The sequence below is a fragment of the Charadrius vociferus genome, unplaced genomic scaffold, assembly GCF_000708025.1.
Source record: "Charadrius vociferus isolate BGI_N301 unplaced genomic scaffold, ASM70802v2 scaffold62, whole genome shotgun sequence".
Taxonomy (NCBI): Eukaryota; Metazoa; Chordata; class Aves; order Charadriiformes; family Charadriidae; genus Charadrius; species Charadrius vociferus.
Genome location: NW_009647419.1, coordinates 5,479,081 through 5,499,132, shown reverse-complemented (window position 1 = coordinate 5,499,132; position 20,052 = coordinate 5,479,081). Strand labels below are relative to the sequence as shown.

The following is a 20,052-nucleotide window of genomic DNA, read 5'->3' as shown; positions in this document are numbered from 1 at the left end:
CAAATGATGCCACATCACTGCATACTCACTGCATAAATGATTACACTGCAATCATTTCTGGCATTGCTGTCTGTTAAGCAGAACACTTCATGGTCGCAGCATGATAATGGGAGCAATACAATTCTGAGCCATGCCCTGAATTTCCTCTAGTTCATCACAATTCTTCCACATTTTCTCTGTTTGTTATTACAGTGAAGCAAACCAGTATTTCCTTCTGGTTTCAGAACATATAATAGAGATGGGCAGAACCCACAAAGTTTGACACCAGATTTGCTTTCCCTAAAGAACAAAGAGACTCAGACTAATGCCTTGGGTAACCCCTCTCTAATATGCATCAGCTGATTGCTGAGATCAGTGTTAATGTGAATATTGCTACCTTGGAGCAAAACAGTTTTCCCCTGCCATTTGCAGTCATTTTTAGCAAAGATGTCCATAGCTTCAAGTTTACCGAGTTCATTAAAATGGATTTATATCAAGTCCAGTCTGTAATTTGGAATGCAGTGTCTGAACTACCAGTTACAAAAAAGCTCTGTTACCCAGCCAGTGTTCAAATTGCACAGGAAGAAGTGTGTGGACACCACATGTTTAAAGGTTACCATAACTTCCCTTTATATGTAGGCCTCTCATGTTAATAATTTTGTTTATAGTTGCATAACCACTTCTGTCATACCACAAACAGTATTTGGCTCACAAATTACTTATTTTTAGCTGTCTTATTTTTTCCTTTGGGTATTTTGGATAGATTTTTCTTGGCTTGCTAATTTTATCATTCTGATATTAATTGAATGGTGAACTGTCAGTGAGCCTAGTTGGAAGTTTGACTGTGAAAGTTGCAACTGTTGCTTGGGCTGTGAAATTATTCATATAGATGTGAATATACATAGTCATACATATACAATATTATTTTTTTTTCTGTAACTATCTGTGTATAAACAATTAAGTGTAATCAGTTGATTAATTCAAATACTTAAAAGCATTTGTCTTGTTTAAATATATATATATAAAAGAAATACTATTTTTAACATAAAACTTTTCACCTACTGCTTCAGAGCTCTTTACAGGGGTAGTAGCTCAGTACCATAACTCAGTACCATCTCTGGATTTAAAAAGTGAGGAAACTTTTACATAGTTAAGGATAATTCCTCTCTAAAGCTCATCTGCTGGCTTGCTGTTCAAGTGAAAGACAATAGATTCAAGCTATCGTATTAGGAGAGTTGCCTGTGGGAATTGGCTTTGTAAGATAGAAAAGGTGATTTTCTACAGCTTAGTTTGCAGTTAATACAAAGCAATTTCATTTTCTTCTGTACATTAGTAACTGCTGCCCTCCTTAAAAAAAAAAATTAAAAAAAAATCTGTGTTTATGCCCAGACAGAATCATATTTCTGCAATTTGAACTTTCTCTACTTGACTTCCAGAGAACTTAATAATATCCTGTTTCTCAGTGCAACAATGTTCTCTTAGCATTATTTTTCTGAGGAGGCAAAAAATGCATCTCATTTTCTGGTGAAATGTACTACCAGGAAATCTTCCCAGCTGAGCCACTCCAATGTAATACTGCATATTGTATGAAGCTTTTAAATCCCATTCTAGTCAACATTTCCAGTAGTAAAATTCTACTGAGCTTACAGATATGATGTAAATCTAGTTTCTATTTTGTTGTTCTCCATTAATTTTTTCCACTTTTTTCTTTCCTTGTTTTCTCCGTTTCAGCTGGTTAGCAGCTAATTTGTTTTTTCAGTATGTATGGATGAGTTTTATGGAAAGGATGAGTTTTACTTAGGTCACTTGTAATTTCTAAGAAAAATGAGTGAATGTTCATTTAATTCACTAAATGTCTTCATTCTCTCATTAGACAGCCTCCGAGTTTGTCTTCATTTACGTTATGAGTTAGAGATTTGTTTTTCAAAATGTTTATTTTTTAATTACTGGCATTTGTATTCAAAGAGTGAAAAACGCTTGTTCCAGTAAAATTGGTGGCTAAATTCACTTTGGGGTTTCATCATGGAATATTTATCTTGTAGATAATAGGTGCCATGATTTGGCATATTCAGCCTTTCTACAGAGTGGTGTCTATGTAGGATACACCTGAACTCTTTCAGCTAACATCACTGTAGCAGTATCAGCTCTATGCTAGATAATATCACCTTTTCATTAGAGGACTATCAGAAATAGCCTTTTCCCTTTCAATATTAGTCGAATCTTATGTCTTCATCCGCTTTATTTTATTTGACTATGGTTCATAGTCACAGATAGAATTTGTTGGACTGTCATAAATTAATGCCAAATTTCAGTTTATGTTATTGTGCCAGTTTATAAACTATGGTGTTTGAGAAACAGATGCACGGCCTATTCGACTGTTGGCAGTAACCTATGAATAAGGGCTGGATAGATAGCTGGCTTTAACTTGTCCACCTAAATCTCTTTGTGAACATGAATCAGAGTCAATAGTCAACCGGAGATTTGCCTCAGGAATGACTAAGTAATTGATGAACTCAGTACTTGGCTCATGGGAGCTGAGGGAAAGAAAGAGAGAGGTACTTTTGGGGTGTTTCCCTTTGATCTTTACATAATCTTCAAGGCCTGCTTGGGTACTCTAAATCAACACCAGTGGAAAAAGCTTATATAAATGTCTCACAGATGCTTCAAAGGCTTCTGCCTTCTTTATGTAGGAAAGAGTAAGTGCTGAGGAACCCTCCAGCTTCAGCCATTTAGCCATGTTGAATTCAGCCTTGAAAGTAAATGTTTGTGAGTGCCTGAAATTCTAACTTGTTCCAGTTTTACAGGGAAATGGACTAATTGAGAAGGGGCAATTTTCCAAACCCCTTCTTCCCAGGGGAAAGTCATATTTCTTGACTCTGTTTTGCCATTATTTGAGTAGACAGAAATACAAGTTGTGGATTTCCTCAGTTACATTGGCTAGACCAAGACTCTTCCAGATCAGCGGAAGGCTTGCTTAACAATTAAGTATTACTGTTCTGCCTCCACATTCAGCAAGGTTCAACTTGTACACATGCGAGTAACAATTCAGAATTTCATGTCAAGCCTAATGTCGTACAACAAATGTCACAATGCAACAAATCATCCTTCTACATTTTAAACTATTACTATTTAGACTATTACAATGAATATTTCTTTGAACAAACCGCAGTTCTCTCAGAGACTCTTCAGACTTTGCAATTGTACATTAAATTGATTGTTATTATTTTTACAGCAGAAAATAGTTGGCATTTGAAAGCCTGATATGTATGCCATTTGTCCTAAACAGTTTTATATAGTACTGACTTAAATAAGTGTAAGAGAATAATTGTGAGAGCAACTGCTGTAAAAGATCAGAAAACTGTCAGGGGGAAAAAAAAAAAAAAACCACAAAAAGAGAAGGCATCAAGTTCTAGCAGATTGTAGGGTATGTAGAGAATATAAGTGAATTTGTAAGGCTCTGTAGGCAGCTGTTTTTTAAGGATATACTTAAGCAGGATGCTTAACAATACTGAACTGAGCGTCACTGCAACAGAGTGTTGCAAGCTAAAAAAGAAACGTTTGATCATTAGAATATTTTACGTACCATGTCAAGATTTGATTATTTGAATGTAATGAGGAATTGCTCAGTGAATTAACTTAGAAACATACGTGGTGGGACTTTCGCATTTTAAAAAAACTCATTTCCATTTTTTATATGAGGTCGAGCTATTTGCATACTACAAAATGAGAGTTTCCAAAGCCTGATTCACTGGTTTGCTTCCATCCTTCTCAGCCTGCCTCTTGCTTGCAATTTGCATATCTTCATGTGGCTAGCTTTGGCTTCTGTCAGCATTTGAGCAGGAGCTGAATATCATCTGAAAGTCTGCATTCACGTGAGGACTATCTATATAAGAACACAATAATTTAGTTTTGTCACACTTTCTGCTTGAGAAGTTTCTTAGTGACTGGGATGTACATTTTCACACAGCACAAACACTGATCGGCAGCAATATGCAAATTACAGGCTCAAATTTGAAAATTCCTGTTGAGCAGAAGTTCTAAGGCTTTCAAACATTTTATTTTGACTTTGCTTGTTTTTTTTTTTCTTTTACTTTTATATAGCTGTATGTTAAAATATTGCAAGTAGTGTAGCATATTAAAATTAATATTGTAGTATAATATGAATATTTAAGATAATCCAATTGTTAGGACAGAAATAGCATAATTTTTAAAACTTAGTCAAATAAATTTTCTTGTATGTCTAGTAAGCCTATTTGTTGCATGGGTTTCTTTCAGAAATGGCTTCTTTTAGACCAATCTTTTCTGATGGAAAATTGTTTCCAACTAGTTCTACTTACAAATCAAAAAGTAGTCCTGAGTAATTCTGTATTTTCTTGTGAACAACTACTTTAACCAGTTGTTCTTTAGAATAATTTTGTATCATTATGTTTGCATTGCCAGGTTTGCTGAAGCTAAATGCCTTGGAGAAAAATTAAATGAAGTGAGAAATAAAATAAGTGAGTACATTTTAGCTTCATTTTACCTTTTAGCTGATGAAATCACAGCATTCAGAGGATATGGGAAGTTATTCTAGTTTCTAAAAGAAAAGAGTCAATGCATTACTAAGATTTCCAATAAGGTAAATTGTTAACTGATGATAGCAGTAATAATTTTACGTACCAGCTTTAGTTATTTCAAATACCATAATGTGAAAAACAACTCCCTTCTTTACTTGACAGGATGTCTGAAATTTATCAAAAGGAGAAGTTGAGCTGTTAACATTGGATTTCCTGATTTTTATTTTGGGATAAAAGGATCCAAAAATATAATTTCAAATCGTGATATCTATGGATTAATCATTGTATTTATCTATAAATATATATATCTTCTGATAAAAGAAGTTTTCATTGTTGAATTACTCCTCTGCAGTTCCTTTGTACAGATTAATTAGAGCAATTCTGGGGAGTCCCTCAGCTTGGTGTGGGGTTTTGTCGTTTTTTGCTTTGGGGCCCCATCAGCATATGCTTGGCTCCAGTTTCAGATTGTTCAAAGACAAAAATCACCTATAGATACATTCAACCCCAATCTAGGTATTATCTGATCCTCCTAGCAGCCTTTGATTTCTGAATTCTGTTGATTCCAAGCCTGTAGCTTCTTTCGTAAAAATTGGCTATCCAGGCTCTCTATCAAATGTGAAACACGGTTTCATCCTCTATCCCTGAAGTCCTTGGAGGTCAGGTCCATGTCCTCCTGTATGCACACATTCATGTGAACCAAGTCTCTTCAAGCTTCCAGATACAGGCTGTGAGGGACTAGATTTAAAGGTAATCTGGCATCCAGGTCCAGTTTCTGTTTGCTTCCTCTATGGATAGCACCAGCACAGACAAGAACAATGAAGTCATTATCATCACTTCTTGTCTTATAACAGCAGTTGACTTCTGGGAAAGGACAAAAATCTCATGGTACTGCTGACAAGTGCTCTGTACTTTCACCATAGCCATGATTATATTCTCTGTGGTCATGAATGGTATTTACTGCTAGATTCCCCTCCCAGTCACCTTCGGGTACAGCACAAGTCCCTCAGAGATATTATGCAGTATATCTAAAGTTATGTCAGCTATGAGGAAAGCCTCAGCCATGTTGGTTGGCACTGTGTTTTCAAACCACAGCAGTAAGGATGTTTGGAAGGTATCCAGAACCAGAAACATCGGGTGTTCAGCCCTGTTGCAGCAGTGTTCTGAACATCGGGTTATTTCTAGAAGACATGCCCTGTTGCAGCAGTGTTCTGAACATCTAGAAGTTAGTTATTTCTAGAAGACACGACACTTGAATCAACCTGCCTTCTGTTAGTAGGCTCATTTGTCTCCTTCAGACTGGCCAGAACATAAATGTCAGTACAGAACTTGTGCATGGATATCCACAGATTGGCCCATGCAAGTAGAATTTCGATATCTGCCTTTCAACTATGGGTCTCTTCAGTGTCCATATAAGCTCACTGAAATGCTGCCAAGTCAGCTTTTATCCCTGGTAAACTTAGAAAAGCATGTTAAACCTCTGTGGAGGACAATGAATGTTATTCTCCAAGTAACAGGAAGCATCTCCAAGGTGAATAATGTCTGCAGCTTTTGGGCAGCAGTGTGCACAGGTGCAAGCAAGAGCCATCAATCACAGGATCCAGCCTCTTTTTCTCTGCTGCCGTCTTGAAGTCCACATTGTCCTGCTTTACTTCTGTCTCCTAGATTTACTCCTCTGTGATAAGCTCAAGAGATTCCTTGGCCTAAATGAGGTAGAGCCAAAGCCAATGCTGAGTCTCAAACTTCTTTCACTTGCTGAGGTTGAAATCCATTTTGGAGCAGGCATAGTGAACACCAGCAATAAGCAGCCACACACAAGCACATCTTTCTCAGTGCTTGGGGCTGCGACTGCTTCTTGAAGACAGACGCCTAGCAGCCACCTTACATACACCTTATATCTGTTGCAAATGTTTAAGGGGGAGAATAAATGTTTGGAGGGTGTGGGAGACAGTACAAGAAGTGGTGGGACACATGGCAGTCCTGAAGGTACCGCTTGTAGTGTCATGTTGGGACGAGACTTGTGTGGTCTGTAAGTCCTTTGAGACTTGCAGGAGTCTACTGTGGCAGCTCTCAGAAATAATGTAACAGAACAATGTAGTCTCTCAAGACTCTGTTTCCATGGATCCCAGCACAATCTAAAAGAAGTCCTTGGTTTGGACTGAATCGCTGTGGGTTTTTACCCAGTAAGTTAGGCAAAACTTCTGATAGCTATAATGCAGTAGAGTATGGATTTTGCTGCAATTAAAAGCATCTGTTTTAAAATTTGGTTTTCATTAAGTTCTTCAGTGTTAGAAGTGAAACAGTGAAGTATATTTGGGGAACATGAATCACAGAATCACAGAATCTTCAGAGTTGGAAGGGACCTCTAGAGATCTAGTCCAACTCCCCTGCTAAAGCAGGATTGCCTAGAGCACATTACTCACCACTGCATCCAGGCGGGTTTTGAAAATCTCCAGAGAAGGGGACTCCACAACCTCCCTGGGCAGCCTGTGCCAGTGCTCTGTCACCCTAACCGTAAAGTTCTTCCGTGTATTTGAATGGAACTTCCTCTGTTCCAACTTGCACCCATTGCCCCTCGTCCTGTCACTGGGAACCACCGAGAAGAGTGTGGCTCCATCCTCCTTCAACCCACCCTTTAGATATTTGTAAGCAATGAGGTCTCCTCTCAGACGATACAAAAATCTGAGTGCATATTCATATGTATATGTAACCTAAAAACCCAAACTGATCCCTTGAACAAAACAAGCAGCTGTACAAGTCAGTGGTATTGTGCTGAACTTGACAAGTCTTATGTGCCTTCTATAGGAAATTGTAGTAGCTTGTAGTCCACGTGAATATTGAAAAACTCCTTGAAGAATCCAACTAGAAATGTCTCCATAGTTCTAAGAAAAATTGCACAAAATTACACATTTTGGTTTTGTTTTGGTATATAAAGTGCAGTTACAAGTAGAGTGTTTTCAAATTTAAAATGAATTTCATTATTCTCCATTTTTTTATTTTGGTAGTAAAATGGAAAAATAGTCTTTTCATTTAGTTCATACTGTAATCCTGCTGTATAAGCAAGAGATTCCATCCATGTTGTATCCTTTTATAGCTCTCTGTGTGCTGATCTGTGCAGATTATGCAGATGTACACTACTTTGTGGATGGTTTCTAAACACTGATGTCTGAGGCTCGAGAGTGATCATATTGTACAGTCCTTCCTTCAATTCTTTCTATGTGATTTTATGCAGCATGTGAAAATTAGCACTCTGGTTAATACAAATACTCTATTGTATTCATCTATCCTTTTCTCCTATCCCGCCTTCTTTTGGTCATACTTGTTAATAAATCTACCTATTAGCACCCCTCTAACAATTATTAAATCTTTACATCCAGTATGACACTTTCTGGTTTATTCAGCTTGACCAATGCAATTACACTAGTTTATATAGTTTAGCAGCCTGAAACAATTTTTCCGTTAAGTCTGTCTTATCGTAGCATACATACTCAGAAGACCATTAGAGATGCTAAGTAAAGTTGCTAACCTGCCAAATTTTTACTGAAAATATGGTAGGAGAAGTAAGTCATCTGCGGCCTGCAACTAGATCTTTAATTTACTTTTATTGTTGTTTCGGTTTCCTTAAGCATTCCTGGCTGCCTTATTGTGCACAATCAAGAACAGATCCCATCAATATCAGTTTCTGTTATTTCTAAGCTGGGCTTAATAGTATAAAACTATGCACCACAGAGGCCATAGAACCCGTTTCATGCAGTCTGATTATATTTTTAGATAGTGACAGTAGTTGGCTGTAACTTTTATGTCATAAATACCCTTTCATTCTGAGTTTGGAAATATTAGTGTTTTGCAGTAAAAAGTACACGAAATACTCCAACCACGTCTCAATTACACTAGCATTTCAAAAACATCAGGAAATTAAGACTGGAAAAAGAAATTTGCAGTAAGATTTTCATGGTAGGCCTTTGCTGGACTTACTGCTTGCATAAGAAGATTAAGGAAAACAATGTCTAGATGTAAGCTGGAGTTTAAGTGTAGAGTGACTATAATATCAGACATGAGGCATTGTGGCTAGCGTGCCTTTTTACTACTATATCACATATTCCTGGATTCTATCTCCTTTTATGCTTAATAGCATATGAAAAAATATGAAAAGAATATTTATGTCTTATATTTTTCATAATGCTTACTTTTCACAACTACCTCCTAGAAATAAGAAGGAGAATTTTATTGTAGGATGAAAATTGTCTTTTTCTGATACCTAAAAAAGAAGAAGAAAAAGAGGGAAGTGTTTCTAAGCCAGGTCATTTTAGTGATCCCATTTACTGCCTTATTACACAAACTCCTGTATAGGCACAAATAAAGCAGCAGAGGGTTTTGGTGCAAGAGTTGAGGGGCAGTTCTTTTTAAAAGTCAATATACTGCATAAATACACCATCAAAAGGTAGAGAAACAAAGCATGGATTTTGAACATATAGATGTGTCTGGATTGGTTTGAGTGAACTATTCAGAATTGTTTACATATGACCGGAGAATATACCCAAGGACTAGACTTTGAAAGAGAAATACAGAGTAAAACTGGAAAAAAATGACTGAGAGGTCAAGGAACTAATGAGAACTGTGTAATCAGTGGAAAGTGGGCCAGCACTGACATACAAGTAAATTTTTGCCTTTCTAGTCCAACATTAAGAACTTTAAGAATACATATTTCACTGGCTAAAAAAAAAAAAAGATTTATATTGTATCATTTCCAAAGAGTTAGGGTCTCTAACAAGGGCTATAGATCCTTCTAATATTACTGAAAAAGACTTGGTGAAGAAAATTTGATGCTGAAGCGAAGAATTTGATTTCAGAATAGTAAAGGTATAGAATTTCTTCTTGAAAAAAATTGAGTGATTGTGCCTAGCACATTGTGATGGATCGGCCTCGGCTGGCTGCTAGGTGCCTATCCAGCCACACTCTCGCTCCCCTTCCTCAGCAGAACAGGTGGACAAAGTAAGAAGAAAAAGCTCATGGGTCGAGATAAAGATGGGGAGATCACTTACCAGTTACCATCACAGGCAAAACAGGCTCAAGTTGAAGAATATTAATTTAATTTATTGTCTTTTAAAATAGAGCTGGATGGTGAGAAACAAAGACAAAACCTCTGAAGTCAAAACTTCTCTCCTTGTCAGGGTTAGCAGGAGTTTTATTTCCAGGATGCTATTGTCAACAAGGTGGCTTTACACCGCTACCAAGAACATCTTGTGTGAAAGTATTCTGACAGTAAGGCGAAGTCTACATCTGAACAAACTGCAAAGCATTAAATAACAACAAAAAGGCCCAACTGCTACTGCATTGATCACATAGCAAATTAGAGTAGGGGGGATTAAAAATACCATTTTCAGTGTAAATTAAACTGCTATATTCATTCAGAATTTAGTGACTAAAGAAGTCACCTATATACAAGAATATGCTACGTGTTAGATGCATTTAAGATTAGTAAAGATTTCCGATGAGTAAAGATTTCCAGTTCATCCATATAAATGTCTGTCTATTTTGGGGTATTTATACTACTATTAGATTTAGTTTTTTCCTAAAGGAAAAAAAGCATACTAAATGGTATTTAATGCCCAAAGGGAAGCAGCTGTTGTTTTTAGTCTGTCCAGAAATCAGCTAATATTATGATTGAAGCAGGGAGAGGAAGGGCAAACTCATGTGGGAGTAATAACTGTATGAGGAAACAGGCACTCTTGGAATGAAAAAGGGTAGGTGGGTGGATTATGCGCGCATGATGTTGATGATGCAGCCATACCCACAGGAATGCAGAGATGTTGCACCGCTCTGCCTCATTTCAAGCTTTGATTTTAGTGCACAAGATCATAGGATATCAAAGTCTATTAATAATCTTTAGTGAGAGAATGTCCTCGTATTGCTAAGCAAGGTTATTGAAGAGTCTTTATTTAATTTGCTTGCAAATTATTCAAATAATTGGCACGTATCACAGTTAATGGAGTGCTACGCTAAAATGGTGAGGACTGGAGGAGAGTGAGGACGAGACATAGCAGTGGTCAAGGATAATATTGATTCTGATTCACTGCCTTGTACCTCACACTTGCTTCTAATGCAAAGTTGGATGTAAAAGCTCATCAGAACCTATATAATGTAAAACATGAATCTATAAACCGATTTTTCTCTGTGTACAAGACTATGTACGTATACATAAAAAAACCATTTTGTTATGGTCACTTTACCTCCCCATGGATATATGCCAAGTAGACCTACTTTTAAACCCAAAAGTAAGAATATTTTGTGCAAGGATTTTCTTTATACCTGCACAACTTTATGAAGGGAACCAACAGCAACCTTTTTGCCTAGATAAGAAATTAAATAAGATGAAGTGATGTTTTTCAGGCAGAGGTGGTCTGAGAGCACTTTGTTGGCTACGTTGTATAACTACATTGTTTTAGCTTCACATGCAGCGATAAATTACTTTGAAAAAGGAGAATCAGGTAGTTAAGAACTAGAATACCGAGGATGATATCAGGAAAGTTATGGATATTTTAGGCCATGATTATATGGACTGAAAGAATTGAGGGAAGTCATGCATGTGCAAAAAACATCTTTTAAACTTTGGCTGAAGAAGTATATGTACTTAGGGAGGATAGACTTTTTCTGTTGAAGAAAAATTCCGTGCTTTACATGGCACCTAAATAAAATGAAAATGCTGTGATGATTTGCTATATGAAAAGAAAAATCATAAAAATCAACATGTTGTTTTCTTAAAGCGCAATACTATTGCTGGTATTATCTATTGATTTTATATTAATATCGAAGTTCTGAGTCAGAGACGTTAACTTACTGGACATTGTTTCAGCCATGAATGAAGTGAGGCTATAATAAGGGAGAAATGATTGTGCTTTGAAATGCATTCCATTCTTCAGTGTAATATTCTGAGATACTTGTTCTTTTATGGAAATAAACATTGAGACTTCATAGCTGCTGATTAGTATAATTCACTGTTCTAGTTTCATTCCAGAAAATACCAAGTACTTACGCAGACTTATATCTGATATACATGCTTAGTGAATTTTACTGGAAATGACTGGTCCAGAAGAAAAATGGCAAGATTGCATTGAAAAAGGGATTGAGAAACTCCAAGAAGAAAGGTTACATTCCACAGGCAAATCTGGTTCAAATGAGATGCAAAGAATTCAGAAATAAATGAATTCAATATGCAGATCTAATGAACAGATAACTCAATAATATCATCCCACAGCATTTCATTCTTCAGGTAGCTTAGTATGAATTGTTGTTCTCAGCAGAGACCTGTAAAGTTTATGGAACTTGAAATCTCGAAATCCTCACTCAAGAAAAACTCTAGCTGCAGTCATGTGAAGTTCTACTTGTGTAAGGATTGAAAAGAAAATTCTGAAAAGATCTCCACATTTGTCGTTATCATTTTAGTTGATAAAGGGCAACCAGCATTAGAGATAGTAGTAATTGTTTTCAACAGACAAATAATATTACTTATACTGTGAAATATATTGCAATATAGTCCATCAGTCTCTAAAGCTGCCTCCTTGAACTGCATTCACAATTTCACCAAACTTTATACCACTGAGGCTGCTCAGCTGCCTTCTGATCTTGAGAGCAATCCATTGTTGGAATCTCCCCTTCTCTGGAGATTTTCAAGACTGCCTGGATGCAGTGGTGATTAATGTGCTCTAGGCGATCCTGCTTTAGCAGGGGGTCGGACTAGGTGATCTCTAGAGGTACCTTCCAACTCTGAAGATTCTGTCATTCCGTTGTGCGCTCAGCCGGTCACTTTAGGACTGTCCTCTGTTTAAAAGCTGATTGCCTTTAAATGTTTTCTCATTCCTAATTTTCAGGAATGAGACAACAGGTATGACACATGGTCTTTCAAGTGCTTTTTCTTATTTTACAAGTGTTTCACTCTATGGAAGCGTTGTATACTGCCCTTAAACATTACACTGCGTCCTGCGTCACTAGAGATGTTACTTGCAAGAACAGCAAGAGGATTTGTTATTTGCAATTTATCTTGTTCTTTGATCAGAGACTGTTCTTGATTTGGAAAGCTCCCTGAGAACCAAGCATTAACATATCCATCAGTGCTTGACATTAAAAAAACAAGGGTCCCAGATTTCTTTCATGGACAGAAATCTGAGCAGCATAGTGAATCTGACATGCTCAGGATATGCTGAGTATGTGCAACCGGGCACTCGCACAGCTCATGCTGTGCAACCTATGCAGCACATTCTATAGGTGTCAAACATACTGTGTGTGCCCAAATGACTTCTGCAAAGCCTGCATGGTGTCACTCTGCATGCCTTCTGCACTTACAATGATTTATGTGTCCAGGATTTCTGGCTGCCTGGCAGCTGCTATCCCAGCTGGACTGCTTAGTACCTGAGAAATTCCAGATAAACGGCCAAATCAGCAATCTAGAACAAGCTGAAACAGTAGTTTACCATGAGAAGTAGGAGATTTGGCAAGTATGCTTCAGTGTAGACTGGAAGCTCGCTGAAAAAAAGAGATTGCTTGTCTGCTGCTTCACCACTTCTGTTCTAGCTTCGGGATATATATAAAAATAAAGCCTTGATACATTTAGTCTCCACCGATTTCTTCTCTCCTGGAAAGCTTCCTGCACGATGCAGATGTCCTCTGCCACTTAACAGAGAGTCAGTCTTGGTCTCAGGACACCGCAGTTGTGTCAGAAAAAGGAACGCAAGTAGTACTTCAACCATATTTAATCTTAGGGTGTTGACTATGCTGTTTACTCCTGAGGGATGTCACTTATGACTAACACAACAAAGCACATCAGCTCTGCAAAACCTGCAGCCATCTGTGAGAAAAACACAAGAGAAAATAGGCCATGGGGACAAACAGTCCCCCAGATGTAATTTCCCAGCTGGGATGTTATTCAATGTGGCCCAGTGCCTAGAAGCCCCAGTCTGTTTCTGATCTCCAGGTCAGTTTCAAAGCGGTTGTGTAATAAATGAAGCATGTTTATGTGTCCACCAAAAATAGCAGTAGCTGTTAAAGCTGAAGCCATTCAGCATGGCTGACACAGTCTTCAGATTCTTTCTCCTTAATTTCTTGGCCCAATTGTTTTGCAACCTAATGCTGAAAAAACATATTTCTTATTTGTGTTTGTTTTGGATAAATATCTAATCATCATGCCATTATGACTGCAGTTTTGGAATCTATTTTTTAAATGTTACATTTTGATTTTTGGAAGCATGCAATTGAAAACACAGAAAAACAGCTGAGTTTCTGCAGATTTTATTTTCTTAACCACCTTGTCACCATCTGCAGTTTGTTCTTTGTAAGAAATATGATTTACTTTGCTTTGCGGGATGCTCCATCTTATTTTTCTCTTTGGTTACAACTCCTTCCATTTTAACTTATTTCCGTATTTCCATAATGAAATATAATTTACTTTCACCACGATTCTGTTAAGGTTCTTTTTCTACCGATGCCCAACTCACTTCAGGCATGATTTCATGCTTCAGTTTAGCCAGGTATCTGTAGAGCACAATATAAAAACGCTGTGATCTCTCACAGCATCTTTCAGAAGCTCTCCCTCCATGTGCTGTAATACAGAATGGATGTCATGCATTTCACGCAGGCCTGGCAGATACCTACAAAATGGTAACTGGTTGCTCCCACCTTGGGGCAGGCTCAGCGCTGTGAAGAAAGTTTCCACAACCTATTTTCTTGCTCTCGCAGCAGCCGAATGGCTCAAAATGTAAAACAGAGAGTGACAGGAATACATTTTTCTTTCTTGCTAGCAGTTCAGTGAAAGTTTCACGTTAATGATTTTTTTGTTTCTTCACAGGGTTCATAGTGAGTCAGAGTAATCAATTACCTGCCTTGTTTGTAATCAACAAATCGTATTTTTGATTTACATGAGAATTTTTACTTAGACTCAGAAGTCACTGCAATGTGAGCGGGGCTCACGTTGTGTTGGAGTAGCGCTTAGTGCAACACCCTACAATTAAACAGTGAATAATAAAGTGATACTTTTAGCTGAATGAGAGTCCCCAGAATACTGATAGTAACTTGGGCAAACAAGGAGAAAAAACAGACGAGAACATAAAGTCTGTTACAATAGCCTGTAAAGCTTTAGTGTGCCTTTGAAATTGGGAGAGACAGTCCATCTTTGCTATACTTAGTGTAAGTGATGTAAACTGTACAGGTCTAACTCTTGTCTCACTTCAGAGGTACACCTAGATTGATGGCAGCTGTAACAGAGCCGTCTGTTCTACAGCTCCAGTGCGTGGTCATGCTTGGGCAATTGTCAGAAAAGACAGAAGGAAAGATGTCATTGCTATGTCTCTGCCAGCCCCCACCCTGTTAGAGCTGAGACTGTCAAGAGAACCAGGGAGCCCTAGCAGCTTTCTGGCAGCCTTTCTCCTTTTTCTGCTCCTCCCTATAAGAAGAGGATACCATCTTCGGTAATATAAAATCGTCTTTGCAGCGGCACTCGGGAAACTTATTTTGGAAGGTACAAGTCTTTTGGCTTCATGGGGCAATGCATATGTTTATACTAATGCTAAATATTGTCCATTGTTTTGGAGTAGCTTACATATGTTTGTTTTTACTTTCAAACAATAGGCAATGTCCCTGGGTGACAGTGCATAGGCTGAATGGGTCCTTAGAATGAGAAAACACCATTTGTCAAATGACTTATTCAGAAAATACCAAACTGAATGAATTCATTTGAACAGCTCTATTATGCTCCCCTGATGTGCTATTCTTTACACAGAGGAACCTTATTAGTGTAACAGTCACTCCAGGCCTAAGATGTTAATGTTTTCTTTGGATCTGTGTTGGAATCTACATATGCAGGAAACATTTTCATTTTCTAATTATTACAAATGATGTTCTGTTCTTTAGAAACACAAGTATTTTCAGGGGGAAAAGTTGTGCTCAGGAAGAAACCAAGTAAACACGTTTTACTTAAGGTTTTCTCTAGAATAACTAAAAGTAAATGGACCAAGGTCATTGGATTTAATTAAGCTATGAACTGCCACGACTATAAACTTGGAAAAGTACCTCTCAGTAACAGATTCTCTGCTTGTAGGCTGTCTACAGGCTGAAGACAGGTAGTCATTGCTGGATAGCTACACTGCATTTTGCTGTTTTATTAGGCTAATAAGTTCTTAAGTCAGTCTATTAAATTTGCTCTTTTAAAGAAAAGATGCCAGATGATAGTTAATGCTATATTATAGGGTTTTTTTTAAATCCTACAGTCTTTTGTACAAAAAGGTTTTCTTGATCATGTCTGTCTTTAGTACTGGATAGCCTGAGATTTTATGAGTGAAGAATTAAGCCTCCAAACTCTAGCGAAGTAGATCTTAGCTTATTCAGAGTAGCACTGGCAAAGAATGATACTCCTTCATGAGCACAGAAATAGAAAATTGTTTTTCATAGGATCTTGTGGTTCGTTTACACTTCTGGACAGCATTCATGCAGACTTGCAGTATAGGCATACATACTTACATGTACTAAAATACAACAGCTGGTTTTTTCTAATGAAACTACTTCCTAAATCATGTAGGACTAGTGATGTCACCACAGCTGGTTGTGAATGTTGCAGAAGGAGTGCAGTCAACAGAGAATAGCTGTATTGTGAAGATGTTCTCATGCACTTTAGTTAAGGCTGAGGGAAGATGTCTGTTCAGAGCTGATGATGTCATTATGCCGGTTATATAGAATCTATATTGAATCAGGTTGCATTTTAAACGGCTGAGCAATTCAATAAGCAGACTTAGGCGTATCCACAACAGTAAATATATACTTTACCTTTACAGGAAGCTGTTTCAGATTTTACTGGGATGCTAATATGTGTCTAATACTCAAAAAGCCATTTCTCAAAGGCTTGGTATATATATTACAAGTAAATGAGAATTACAAAAATGTCATACACCCATTCTCACTCTGATTCCATCACCCTGAAACCTTAACTCAAAACATGGTAGCATATCTAAGAAGCTCCAGCACCATATTTTTTTTTTCCTTGGTATATATATTACAAGTAAATGAGCATTACAAAAATAAGTCATACACCCATTCTCACTCTTATTCCATCACCCTGAAACCTTAACGCAAAACATGGTAGCATATCTAAGAAGTTCCAGCACCAGCTTTTTTTTTTTTTCATTTATTTGATTCTTAATTTTGTATCATATCTGTCAGATTCCTAACATCAGTCTATGTATGTCTCATCTGACCAGAAGTCACATGGCAATATGAGCTCAATTCCAGGTCAATTTATTGGGTAAGATAGCAAAATTTTAAAAGATTGTGGAACTGAAGTATATAGTGAGGCCTGGTATCGTATACTTAATTTTCTGTTGGGCAGCCCTGGCCAGAAAAAATATCACAAAATGAAGCTAGGCATCAAATCGTTGCATATAAATTACAAAGCCATGAAGACAGTATTATAACAGAAAATAACCATGTCCATCTTATGCTTGGATATGTTCATTCTCTGTTCAAAATATTAACTGAGACCAATGTATTGTTGGGGGTAAAATTCTTTGACTGCCTATTTGTGCTTTAAGACCATTTATTTATTTTTTAAGCCTCTTAAATTTGGACATTAAAAAAAAAAAGAGAGAGAGGAGCTATATACAAAACTGTTTGTCTGACTTTATTTTCCTCATTCTTTCTCTTCACATTAATTTCTCAGAAATAATCAAGAGATAAGCTGCATTTAGTCATATGAGCATCCAGAGTAATAAACTCACAGATTATGTTCCTTATCCATATGGCATTGCTTTCCAGCCATGCTTTTTGGGCCTGCTTAGTATTTAATTCATGAAAAAAATAGATGAGATAAACAACAGATTAACAGTTTCCAGATGTGCATCATTTCTGTCTCTTTTCTGGCATATAAAAAGACGATAGATACACAGAATATTTGTTAACTTTGGATGACACCTAAAATAACGCTCTGGCAACTAACGCATAGCTTAAATGAAATTTAGGCACCTAAATTCAGGAAAGCTATCTAGAAAACAACAACAACAACAAAAAAAACAAACAAAAAACCAAAACGAAACCTATTCACTTTAATTCCTGAAATACAACAAATTGTCTTTACTAGTGCATACAGAAGCACTGCTTTATTGACTGAGCTGCCTATCTCCTACCCATTGAGAATCCAGAAATGATGTGTCCTTCTGCTGAAGACTCTTGGTTGCTGTTAAACATCCACACTTGGCTAAAACTGCCTGGGCAGCATTAAGTTCAATTTAAAAAAAACCTAGCTGGGTAGTGAACCAACCTTGGGACGATAGAATAAACATCTGAGCGTTTGTTTCTAAATTCAGAAAGCGTCCAGGTTCTGAGTTCCAGTTTCAAGGAGATGTTGCACTGCAGTTCAGAGCCCTTAATGCTTTCTTTTGGTTATCCTAGGTAACCCAGTATTGGGTATGTGGGCTGTTAGGAATTTATGTGCGCTAGCCACCTCCCATACTCTGCTTTCTATGGAAAGGAGTTCTGTGCCTTTGGGTGAATGGGAGGTGTGGTACATGCTAGCATTTCCCTCATTTAGATGAATGGGACCTTGGGGAACACCTCAACAATTAAGGCTAAGCAGCCAATGACAGTCTATACTTAGAGGAAGAGAGAGTTCCAGAGCGCTGTAATCAGAAATATAAATTCAGTTTCTGTACAGTTTTGCTGAATAGCCCTATCAAAGCATTTTTTTTCTATACCAGTCAAAAGGTATGAAAGGCTATTAGAAAAAAAATGTGGGATAAAGGGTGCTGTGGAAATGCAGGCCAAACAATGAACAGTTAGAGGAATGCCCATCAGTCAGAAAGTGTAAGTAATCATCATGTGAGGAAAAAAGTATGATGTAATCTGGCCAGAACTAATGAGAACATGTAGGAAATGAGGAGGATGCTTAATATGGAGCTTAGAAATAAATGCGTAGAAATAGGGACAGAGTTTGCTATATTGAGTAGTTCAAGAAATAATCGGTGAAGTCAAATACAATGTCATCATATGGTAATGAGTGACAGACTGCTGTCTCATAAGCTTTCTCTCTGTAAATTTGATCAAGCTTGAAGGTATTAAATGTGTCCATAAAAACTGTTTGTCTCAGCCGAGTATAGCAAGGAAGAGAACATGCCCCAGTCAGCTATTTTAAATAGCAATCTCAAAATGTGCAATATCCTACATCATAGTAAAATGTATGCATTTGAATCTGTGATATTTAACCTTCAAAGAATGAGAGTATGTCGGGAAAATTGTGTATTTCCAAGTGTGTTTGTTCACGTGCTGAGTTTAGGCTGTGGTTTGCAGCTATGGATTTGGTGTGAAAGTCAGGATCGTGCTTCCAATTCTGAATTTGTCGTCTTTCCTGGGGTCTCTGATGAGTTCTACTAAATGCTATCAGCTACCTTGCTCCCAATGGTCTGCTGCATCTCTTTGCTGGCAGTTACTGTCTCCAACCCGTTCTTCCCAGTACAGCTGGCAAAAAGTGTTTACTAGTATTTCAGGCATTCCAGTTGGCTTGATGGTAGTGCCACAGCTTAAATTGCCCGTCTGTTTGTGCTGAGATGCCGAACTGCTGGAGTAGCCATAACGCAGGCAGACATTCGTTTCTACCCTCTCTGCTGTAGGGGCAGTAACTTTTGACAGCAAACCCTGGGAAAAAAGGAAGGGAGAGAGAAAAGGAGAAAGGAGAGCCAGTAAAATCTTAAACCGCTGCAGATGTTTCTTCAGTGAACAAAAGGCAGAAATCTGCTGCAGCAGGTTATACTTTACAGTATGTTACCTCAAGTACTGTCATTAATATATTTTTAATGCTGATGAGGGCTGTATTTCATACCTTGAAAAATGTGTATGCTATAGTCAGGAGGCTCTGAGTGCTAAAATGGTGAGTTTTCTTTCCTGGTGCCTCCAAGGGCTTTCTGAAAGTTCGGACTTGTTAGATTACATGGGGATTTGGCCAACCACGTATCCCAAACCAGACCATTTGCATCAGAAATAGTGTTGAGCCAGGTTACTAATGGAGACTACTTTGCCCCTGCATATTGTCCTGATAGAGCCAATTGACATGTTTTTGCCATAGGAGGGCAAAGGTTACAAAGAACAGTCAGAATTTGCCCCAGATATTTCTCTGGGTCAGAGAAAGGCTCTGAACAGTTTGTCTGCTCTTAGTGCTGTAGGATTTTCAGTTAGAACAGAATCTTTTTTTTTTTATTCCTGTACTTTTCTTGTCAGATACTTTCTGTCATAGGTTGTGTTCTCATAGAATATCAGCGCCAGATTTTCAAAAGTATTTAACATATCTGGTAAGATTTCCAATAACTGTCTCTGAATATTCGCCGTTTGAGAAATTGCTCCATTCAAATATCTCCATTTGGGTTCAACGTCTCCCACTTTCAGAAATCCTTTGTAAGCTGTAACAACTCCAACCTCAAGTTCGGTTAAAAATATATCTCTACAAGGCTTATGGAAGTTATGTGATTACCCTTCTCTCTGTCTCTAAAAGCCAATC

General features: G+C 37.6%; 1 protein-coding gene across 1 annotated transcript in view; it reads left to right on the top strand.

The window, feature by feature from the left end:
• The window catches only part of KIF6 (kinesin family member 6), a 173,383-nt gene that overhangs the window by 110,807 nt on the left and 42,524 nt on the right, over positions 1 to 20,052 (top strand). Inside the window, exon 15 of the mRNA XM_009880465.1 lies at positions 4,420 to 4,475. Within this exon, the coding sequence (XP_009878767.1) occupies positions 4,420 to 4,475 (56 nt within the window). The remainder of the gene's footprint in view (positions 1 to 4,419; positions 4,476 to 20,052) is intronic.